The sequence below is a fragment of the Furipterus horrens genome, unplaced genomic scaffold (genome assembly GCF_987537825.1).
Source record: "Furipterus horrens unplaced genomic scaffold, mFurHor1.1.pri manual_scaffold_1, whole genome shotgun sequence".
Taxonomy (NCBI): Eukaryota; Metazoa; Chordata; class Mammalia; order Chiroptera; family Furipteridae; genus Furipterus; species Furipterus horrens.
In genome coordinates this window covers 20,124,701-20,135,981 of record NW_028327171.1, presented here as the reverse complement: position 1 = coordinate 20,135,981, position 11,281 = coordinate 20,124,701, and the positions used below count along the sequence as shown (strand labels likewise).

Genomic DNA, 11,281 nt, shown 5'->3' with positions numbered 1-11,281 from the left:
ATCACTGAATTCAGATCACAGAATTTGGAATATGAGTTCAGCCATGAAACAAATAGTGCTTGTCAATGGAACATGAAATACAGAGTCTCCACAACATGTTATTTATAATCTCCAGATAATAATACGAACTTATTTGGCATGATGAAACAGGAAATTATGAGCCATACTTAAGAGAAGAGGCAATCAGTGAAGGCTAACTTCAAAGTGACCTAGATTTGAATCTAGCAGACACAGATTATTAACATCCATTGAAACTGCTCAAAAGTATACTGGAAAGCATAAGGGACAGGGCAATGGCAGCTGGCACATATATTTGTGCATAGACACTTTATGTAAAATAGCATCACTTATAAAAGTGGTGATGACAGAAAATAGTTTGATCATGCACACTTACAAGACATATTGAATTCCAATTTGCTCTGTAAGACCTTTGTTTATAATAAACAGACATTTAAGACATTTAGACCTTAGAGTTGATTTGAATTTAAACAAGTATACTTCAAGGTGCTTAAAAGAAGCTTGAAGCCCCTGAGGCAGACAGATTTACTTCCAGATTTGGGGAGAAGATATAAAAGAATGGTTTAAGAATGTGATAACCACTCACAATAAATCACCGGGACACACAGGACTTGAGCAGCAAAAAGAGGCGTTTATTCACGAGTCTGCAGAGTAGGGCGCACAGCCAGCCAGGGGCATTAGCACTAAGTAGACAAAGTAAACTGGTTTTATCCTAATGTGATTAGCTCCCCCTCCATAACACAATTAGCTCCCCCTCCCCTCTCCTTCTCCCCCATTTCTCCATTGGTGGTTAATCTGGGTTCACAATCTAATGCGATTAACTACTTAACTCAGGGTGTGATTAACTAAGGGTCATCTAGTTATAGGTCTATCTCCAATTTATTTGCAAAGTTATCTAGCTACATTTTCCTATTTCTCTGTGTTTGGTGACAGCAATCTTCCTTCTGATCCCAGAGATATGTGTGAGGAGCTGCGGAATGTCATTTCCTCGCCCCTTTTCCATGATTCATCTATTAATTATCTCCTACTGGTTTGAGAGTCACTAGCTTGCTTCTTTACTCCTAAACAAGAAGGAGAAACAGATGTGATAGATCTTAAACTGTACTTAATTTTTTTATATGTGTGCATGATGGAACAGGGGTGAGCATCCAGGTGCACACTCTGAAGAAAGTTCTGAATATAATGAAATAAAGTAGTGATCTTTGTCTGGAAGATATCGTTTGTGACGACAATGGCAAGAGATAACCTGTGAAGAGTAGAAGGGTCCAGACAGCAAAATGCTGGACCAAATAGTTTAGATATGATTCTGAAGACACTGAGGAGCCAATTCAAAGACAAGATACAAACACCCAACTTTATTTCCTCTGAAAACCACAAATGCAAAAACGATTTCCATTATTTATTGTTTGTGATTCTTACAATTACCTAGTACAGAAAACAAAGGGAATCGCTCATAATTTTAAGGCAGGTCTGCTTAGTCTGTTGAGGATTAAGTTACCACATGATAGATTTGAGCAAGAAAAAAATGAAGAAATTGTTATGAAATTAATTAACATTTCGGTTACAGATATATGTAAGACTCTATGGTTTCACAAAATATTTCACTGTACTATTAGAAGGAGTCTAATCCTGCCACTTCTTGCAGTAGAGGTGGGGCAAATTTAATTTCATCTTTACAAATTAAAACCCATGCATAAAATACAAATTACAATTAAATTATATGTTAAGTTTTCAGAAATAAGCAAATATTTCTTTCCTAAAATATTCTTTGTGGCCTTTTCTGATGAAGAAATTCAGAAATTCTGTTTTCAGTTTATTGTAAGTTATAAAATTATATTGAAAAATTTAAAGTATTAATAACAAAGGCAAGGCATAAAAAAGTCTTAAAAGTCTGTTACTAGGTTAGAAAATACATCCTTTGGGAGTATTGTTTTCATAATCTTTCAGTTGCTTGCAGTATCAAAGCATTAACTGGGAATATTTTGGGTTTTTGGAACATCAGAATATAACAGTACTACAGTATCTTACAATAGGAAGGACAATAGGATTTTATGCTTCTGTGCTCATAATGTTTATTTTATCCTTCACGTTACTCACCCCTTACAGCTACTATCAGAAAAGGAACATAGACTTGTGGCCATAGATACATTTTGTTGCATATGATAAGCAAATTATGCAGTAAAATTTTCCCCTGAATTTGTTTTGTAGCAGGAAATGGTGTCTAACCCTCTTGATTATAATCCATATTGATATGCACATAGATATTCCTCCTATTCTACAATTTCATGGAGTGTATTTTGTTTAGAACATTTCTCCCAATGGTCTTATGTGATGTTCTGTGAAAACAAGGTCCCCCCAGATGTGAGTCACTCTCTCTACGATAAAGTTTTCCTTGTAAACTCTCCCAGTGCATACAAAATAATGGGGGGTGGGGCTGGGAGTGGGAATAAACTATGATTTTTTTCTCCAAAAGTGAGTATTAACCTAACAAATTCTGGTATTATCACTTCATTTCCTCTCATTTGCTGGCTTTATGATATTAATACACTTTAAAGCTCACTGTTTAACAAAGAGCAGCAAGGCTAATAAACTTTAATATAGTTGCCCACAGTGACGATGCAGGTGTGACAAGTCAATGCCAGATGGCACACTCATCACACGGTCTGCTCACTTTCGTGTTGTTTTGTCTTGCTTTGAGTTTCCTGATAGGCACTTTTGGTTCCCTAACGCCAAGGTTTTTGCAGCTTTTCTTGGTATCTCTTCCTATTTGCATCTGAATTCCCTTACAGTCAAGCTCAACTGTTTCTTTCCCTTTGTCAAAATATCTTTATGTAATATGATTATTTACACTATAAACTATACAACACAAAAGGACTGATTAATTAAAAGATGACCCAATTCATGATCATTATAAAGGAATATATAAGCATCCTTGAACTTATTATATTGCTTTCCTGCTCATTATTGTTTACTTTAAATTTTCTTAAGAGCACAACTTCTAACAACAATATTTAATATTTAATAATGTATGTATAATCTGCTGTTCAATTCTCCCATAAAGTTATAAGATAGTATGAATAGGAATAACACAGAGAATGTTGCCCAATTTCTTTTTACAATCCATCCAATGACTAAATGCAGACAGCTTGCTGCCTTATCCATCTTCTATTCTTCGTACAAGATTGAGGTATTATAACACCTAGGGTTTAGGATTTACATGCCCAAACATTTGTGCAGGTCCAACTTCTTTCAACTTATAGGTGAACACACAAATAAATCCCCATCCTCTCCTTTTTTTACATATTCTGGGTACACCATGTCTTTCAATCAGGGGCAGATCTGTGACCCTCTCTGATTTACGACTGTGAGTGAATCAAACTTTAACTAGGCTACAGCTGCTTATGTAAAACGTCCTGTTCCCCAGGCACCTCATTCTCTTCTGAATGAAACACCATCGGTCCGTTCGCTCCATTCGCTCATCTTCTAAAGCATGTGAGGGATTTAAAGTGGTGCCTCAGTTTATTCACCAACATCTCCCTAAAGTGATCTCCCACAAGGAAATAGAAGACCGGGTTGATGACACTGTTCAGAAAGGCGAAAGGCCGAGTCACAATGTATAAGGAGCTGATGATGGCCTGGGTGCATTGGGGCTGCTCCGAGGGCCACAGGCGAGAAGCGATCCTCAGGTTGCGCATGACGTGGTAGGGAGTGAAAAGCACCGAGAAGATCGCGACGGCCAATATGACCAAGTTGAGAGGCTTTTCCAAAGGCAGAGTGGTGGCCTGCTGCCTGTTCCTCTGCTTTAGGAAGACGGCAATCTTGAAATAAAAGAAACACATCACAAAAAGAGGAATGAGAAATCCCAAGAAGGTTAGACACATGCTGTAAATGAAGCTGTATTTGGGGTTCCCAGAACTCGCGTAATCATGGCAGCTGGTGCCGCTGTCAGCTGAAACAGGATTTATAAAAAGAAGCATGGGCATGAGCTCTAAGGTCACTAAAACCCAAATGGTCAAAGAGATTAAAACAGCAAATTCTTTCTTTTGCAGGAGATGTCCCCGAAAGGGATGTTTTATGAGCAGGTAGCGATCAATGCTGATGAAAGTGAGGAAAAGAATGCTGGTGTAGAGGTTGGCGTGAAGGACGTATCGGTTGCTGATACATAGCACGTCTCCAAATGTCCATTTTCCATGGGCATAACTTTTCATCAGCATGGGAAGTGTGCACAAGAAAGCCAAGTCAGAGATAGAGAGGTTGAAAAGATAGACATTACTGCTGTTCCAGTTCTTCAGACAGGCGAGGTAGCCAAAAACAACAGTGCTATTCCCCAGCACTCCCACAATGAACTCAATCCCATAAAAAATGGAAAGGTAGTACTTTTGCAGGGCGGCCTCTGCTGCCAGCCAGTTTTTGCAAGATGCATTCTCTGCCTGAAAAAGAGAGAGAAAATATAAGGATGAACTACTGGACTACGACTAAAGATATAACTGTACTTAACAAAGTAATAATTTTAAAATAACTCTTAAAAGTCGAACTATAGGAAGAGTGGTTTTACATTAGTAAGGAGTGCATATGTATACATACATTTATATTACTAATATTTGAAAAAATTAATTGATACCTTTGAATGATGTGCTAGGCAGTGGAGATAACAGCTCTGAGTTAAACAAAAGTTTCTAATCTCAAACAATTTTTAATGCTTTAAGAAGAATCAGAAAATTAAAAAAAAATAAGTGAGTGCCATAGAGGGTGGGGCAAAAGTATGTTGACAGTTGTTCATATGGAAAATAATTAGTAAATAATACTTAAAGAATGAACTCTGTGTTTTGTGTACTCGCAACTGTAAACCTACATATGCCCCACCCTGTATAAGGATAAAGAGTATTTCAGACATGATGAAAGGCATATGCAAAGGTCCTGAGGTGGAAACACACATAGAGGATTTTAAAAACTGTGAGAAAGCCAATGGAAAGTGGAATTAAGTGAAGAGTAAAGTCTCCAGGACCTACCATGGTCCCCAGCATATTGTAGTTGTTTGGCAAATTCTGCTGAGTTAAATTGGATTGAACCATAATCTAGAAGAGGAAACAAGGATTGTTATAACTGCAGTCTTGATAGTTTAATAACTTTTACTTAGTCTCTATGTTGTTAAAGTATTATGCTTATTTTACTAAATCTGTGAAATGCAACTCCAATTCTGAAACATAATTTTTTTACAATTCAAAAATATAAATCTAAAAATCTTAGTAATAATAACAGCAGTGACTATTTATTAAAAGCTTATAGTGTACTAGGCACTGTACCACCACTACCTTCCAAGGACTGTCTCATTTAGTAATGAGTTGGGACTGTTACCATTTTTATTCTAAGCATAAAGTCACTGAGGCTTGGAAAATCAGGTATCTTCCTCAGGTCCTACACCTCGTGCAAGAACTCCATTGTAGCATCTTCTGAATAGGGGTCATGAAAAGACGCACTCTGATTCATTCAGACCTCAGACGTCTTGCTCACCCGCCATGCTTCCTCTGGTAATGAACTCAAATTGTTTGTGGTTGGGTGGGGTTCTTAAAGAACTTAAATTTCTCAAAAATGCACTGGATTGCCAGTGTTAACTATTGAATCTTACTTATGTCTTGTGAGGACAAAAGCAAGATGGAAAATAAAATTTCCCAAAAACCTCTTTATCAAATAGAACTCTGAGTGTTGGTTGTTACAGTCAAGTGATTTTTTTCAACAGTCTTCTGGTAAAGAAAGCGAAAAAATATCAAATAAGCCTGAAGTACTTTTTCTAGGAAACATGCAAACAATGAGCAGAAGTTGTTATCATAGGCATTTGGGAAACTCATATCTAGTTTAAGTAGTCTATTTCAGTAAAATATTGCTGGTGTTTTCAGAGTGTTTTACTTATGAAAATAATTCATGGAATTGTGGATATGACAAGTTCAGTATTTTGATGCTGTTTTTTAAACCACTCTTTAAAACATCCTAAATTCCTCTGAGCTTCTCCTTGAGTCTTATCATGGCAACCTGACACTAAGTTCACCTCTAGACAAAGCTGGACAGGAACTTCCTCAGGCAGCAGACACATGGATGCTATTGGGAAACTGGGCAGAATGGCTTCACTCTATCTTTGAGCTTCTCTGATGCTACTGCTCTCCCCAACTCCATGCAATTCATTACATTTCTCCATGTCATATCTTTTCCAATTTTTTAAACCTCTTCCACCTACTCATCATTAGCAGATGCTTTTGTCTTTGAGCTCCCTGAGTTAGAGCCCATTCACAGCATGTTCATTCTCTGGTTTCTGTCTCTGTACCCGTCCTCCCCTCCTTCCTTTCTGTGACAGCAGAGAAGGTCTATTCCTCTGGGCTTACTCCAGGTCCAACTCAGTCCCAAATTTTCAAGATTGCTATGTCATCCGAAGTCTCTCTTTCCCGTCTCTCCAGCCTTCTCCTCCAACTCAGCTACACCTTTTCTCTTAGCATATAAATACTCTTGGTCTTGTCTTAAAAGCAAGGAGCAGACACAAACAACTCTCCCTGGTTTCAAATGTTTCTCTCGCTGTCATAGCTTGATTTACAAGCTGGTGTTGATATCTTGACACCCCATTCCCTTGACTTCAATTTGGTTTCTGACCTGCCACTCTACCAAAATAGTCTCTGCCTCACTCAAACCAACAGTCACTCTTTACCAGTCTTCTTTCTTATCTGCTGTTTTTTTTGTTTGTTGTTTTTGTTTGTTTGTTTATAATACTATGACTTCTGGAAACATTCTCTTCCTTCACCTTCCATGAAATGACAATTTCCTAACTCTCCTTCTTTTCTCCCGGTTGTTCTTTGCAGGCTCTTGCGTGGCCTATGCCCTCTTGGCCTAACTCTTAAATGTAGAGTTCCTTAAGGCTCAGTATTGAACTTTTTATCTAGACTCTTCATGAATGATCTTATCCACTTTCTCCCTTTAATGATCATCCATGTATTAACAACTCTCAAATTTATATCCCAGCTTGGGCCTGTCTTATAAGTTTTAGTTGTTTGTACTTACTGCCACGGAGAATCTCTCACAGGCCTCAGAGCCTCCAGAAATCTTATACTAAATATTTCACCTTCCTTCCTGACTCTGCTATGGCTCCGCCTAACTCCGTCCATGGCCTCACCATTTACCCAGGTCATTTCACCTCGGAAATATAAAAACATTTTTGAAGTCATCTATAGCTCACCTCCAATTACAAATAAACTACCTAGTCTCGTTGACTATAATGTCCGGATATTTCTCAAAGCCACTCCTATTGCTCCACCCCTTCTTCACCATTTTAGTCCAGACCACCGTCAATCACCTCTGTCTTGGATTCCTCACCTCTCTGTCTCCCTTCAACATGACAGCTAAACAATCTTTAAAACTACAGTTGAAATTCTGATCATATTACTATCCTCAACCAAAATGCTTAAGTGACCCTCCACTATCTAAGGAATAAACTCCAAACTCTTTAATGAGGACTTCATGGCCTGCATGATCTGGCACCTACACTCCATTTCAGCTTCACCTAGCATTACTCTCATTCTTGCTCATCTTCCTTCCCATGTTTTGAATGCACAGAGAACTTTCTTCATATTCATGTTGAATCTCTTTTCACTGACCTTCTGCCCCGTGGTTCTTGCCCCCATCACAGAGTGTGTTTTATATCTACACTTCTTTCAGATATCTGTTTGAGTGTGGGTTTCCCAAGGTTGGCTCTCAGACCCACCAGTCTAAATTAGACTCCACATTTTATGTTCTCAATTTATACTGAGCTGCTTCTTAGCATTTCTCTCAACTTTATCTTATTTGTAGTTTATCTTCTATAGCTGGCACAGTGACTATCAGGTAGTAGGCAGTCTATAAATGTTTGATGAGTGGAAAGTTAAATATAAACCGTTTACTCTTTAGAAAATATTTTTGGGAATATTTTCTCCATGATCAGATAAGTAGTGAGTCCACCAAATTCAGCCCATTGCTCTATTTCATGATAAAATCAGTGCCTATGATATGACTAATATTCAAAAATAGTAATTGTATTAGGGGTAGGTATGTTTCAGACACACACTGGTAGAAAGAAACATTTAAGATATATTTTATAGGGTAACTTTTAAAAATTAAGGATAATTAAAGACATAGGAATTCACATCTGAAATTAATAAATATTACAATGTCTAGGACATGTACCAAAGTATTAATAGCTTTATCCTTAGTGATAAGATTTCAGATAATATTTATAGTGTGCTTCTCCTTTTGATTTATTTAGGCTTCTTACTTTTTTCCATGTCAGTATATATTTGTTAATATTAAAAATTAAAAATTTTTATATACACAATAAAATGGTTAAAATTTTTAAAAGATCTTTAAAAATAGTTTAATGTTGATTTTTCACTATTATTTCTAACTCTACTCCCAGCTACTTTCAATTCCATGACTTCTGGAAACATGTTCCTCCTTCCTTCTGTGACACGGCCACCTCCTATTGTCCTCCGTCCTCTCTTTGCAGACTGTTTTGGAGTCTAATTCTCATTCAGCCAAGCTTTCAACATTGTTGTTCTTCACAGCTCAGTTCTGGGCAACTTTATTACTTTGGGACTACTCAGAAAGGTGGTGTACACACTCAAATGAATATTATGACAATAGAAAGTTTCCTGAAGACAAAAAACTTGTTTCATTTTTTAATTTCCTCTTTTTCTAACCATAACTCTCATTTTTCTGCTTAGTCAGTTCTTAAACGTACTGTACTGACTTCTGTGAGTAGCTTATTTGCAGCAGAAAGGTTTGACTGCCATGAAAGGAAAAAAACCAGCTATGAGGACCATAACTAGAAGGTAGATTACCAATAGCTGGCACTCAGGCAAATTTGGGGCCACATTGAAGCCATGGAGAATTCTTCTTCTTTGGAAATGTTCACTGGGATCAGAGAGTATGGATAAAGAATACCAGGACTGAAATAAGTAAAATGAATAACTAGTCACCTTTGTCTCCTGCTTCTCAGAGTAGCATTCTTTTTTTTTTAAACACTTTATCATGTAACACTCAGTAAATGCAGGTAAGTGAAAAGAAGTCAAAATCATCTGTAAACCTGTAAACCAACCACTCCTGATATTTAATACCATCCTATAGTTTAATATTTATTTTAATTTATTTTTACAAAATATGCTTTTTAAATCTGTTTTGATAGATTTATTTAATTAAAAAACATTATTTCTAAGTCCTTAATATTAACAAATTGTAGTTTTATAAATATAAGGCTAATATTTGCAAGTTAATTTAACCTCACCGGGAGCCACAGTTTCCAGGATTATAGATTCAAAGTTGGATGATGTTTGCAGTTCAGTGTGTTTTTAGTGTGGCCATCTCAATTCTACAAATTGATGAAATAAGCTGATCCTTTAAGCAAAATTTCCAACTAAAGGGAAATTTCCATATGAAAAATTAATATTTTCTCTTCCACTTTCTAGTTGTTGGATTTTTAATTTTAGGAAATAGAAATTATAATAAACGAGTTATATATGACTTGACTGAATTATTTTTAACAAGATTTTGGCTTTTAAGTATTGACAATTAAAGTAAAATATTTAATTATATATTCAAAAATATATCTACGCCTCTGAGAATTATTAAGATGCAAGCAATATTCAATTTACTCACATAAGCAGATCAGTAGTTCTAAATTTTTACTTGAGAATACTGTTTCTTTCACTTTGATTATATCCAGGCTTTTAAAAATGTACATTTTGCATATTTTTAAAACAAATTAAAAAACATACTTGATAATTTATTAGTTTTTAATTTTTTTTCTTGTAATCATGAATATAAAGAACATCTATGAAATATTCTTATTTTCTTAAGCCAAATTTACATAGTAATATGAGTACTTTTAACAAAGTTGCTTTTTCATTAATAATCCATTTGCATAAAAATATATTCACACTGAAAAGATACAAGAACTTAATATTGATGACTTGAATTTTTGTGTATTGCAGAAATCATACTAGAAGTCAAAGTATGTTGTCAAATTGTATGTTTATGAATTCCTAAAAAAAACTCATCAATTATAAAATGTTTTTGAAGGTATAATAGCAATGGTTTCTGCAATTTTCCATTTTCCTTACTGAATTATATTTTTAAATAAGCAATTTTTACAAATGTAATTTCTAAATTTAAGTTTTAAAATTTCCTCTTACACATTATTTTCTAAACATAAAAATATTATATGATAGTTGTTTCATATGACTTAGAAACTTTAAATTTTTCCAAGTAATTATATTTAGGTAAATCTGATTACTGTTTTTGTTGAAATATAAGTTACCAAGACATAAGCAAATATAATCGACCTCCTTAAATACAATAACTTTAGTATTTGGAAGCCAAAACAAAGCATTAAATTTGTTAAAAAAATAACTGTAAAGGAAAAAACTACGACTTTCTTTTAGTTTCTTTTGCTGTCCTACATGTTCATATAAACAACAGTTCAGACAGTTCATTTAAACATTACTTTAAGCCTTAACTGCACACAAGCTATTTTTCAAAGACACCCCTACCAAACAGTAGGCTTGTCTTTACTTTATATACATGGGCAGCATGAGTTACATTATAACTTACTGTTCTGTCAGAAGGTCCTGATCCCACAGCAGAAATCCTTTGCCAGCAACTTAGTACAGCTTCTGACCCAGTGCTGTGCCTCTGGACATAGTGCAGTCTGATTTGCATATCATGCAGCCAAGATTAATAATTCAAAAGTGAATTTATTCAGTCAAACCTCCAAGTCAAGTTCAAGTGGGAGAACTTCCTGTGAAGCCAAGACACAAAACGAATTGCTCATTTCACAAATAGACTGCTGTTGAAATTTTTTTGCTCACTATCAAAACAACAGTAAAGTGTTTTTAAATTTTTATGTTTATTTTCACATTTGAAGGTTAGTATTGTTTATGTTGGGTATACAATTGCTTCTGCTTCTTTTCATTTTTAAAATTGAGAATTTTTGGTAAATTCTATATTGGGCATATAACAACGAAATAGCTGTTATCAACAATTTTGAGGGAACTATAAAACACAATTTACAGGCAAGTCTGAATATGTGTTCTGTCAGTGTACTAGCAAGCTGGATACTAGAGCTGCAGCTATTTCCGATTTTATTTTCTATAATTAAAGTCAAGAGACATAAAAAAATAGATTAGGTGGCTAATGATTTTTGAAAGAGGAGGTGACCAGGTAAGAGAACCTCAACCCATGGCAATTCACACAT

At 35.5% G+C, this 11,281-nt stretch overlaps 1 protein-coding gene across 1 annotated transcript; it reads right to left on the bottom strand.

Annotated features, from left to right (window-relative positions):
* Positions 1 to 1,358: 1,358 nt before the first annotated feature.
* SUCNR1 (succinate receptor 1) lies at positions 1,359 to 10,746 on the bottom strand. The gene is made up of 3 exons (XM_090271007.1): positions 10,639 to 10,746; positions 5,028 to 5,093; positions 1,359 to 4,448 (listed from the first exon to the last, which is right to left on the bottom strand). Exons 1-3 carry the CDS (start codon positions 10,744 to 10,746, stop codon positions 3,495 to 3,497), a joined length of 1,128 nt encoding a protein of 375 aa, XP_090127133.1. The 3' UTR covers positions 1,359 to 3,494.
* Positions 10,747 to 11,281: the final 535 nt, after the last annotated feature.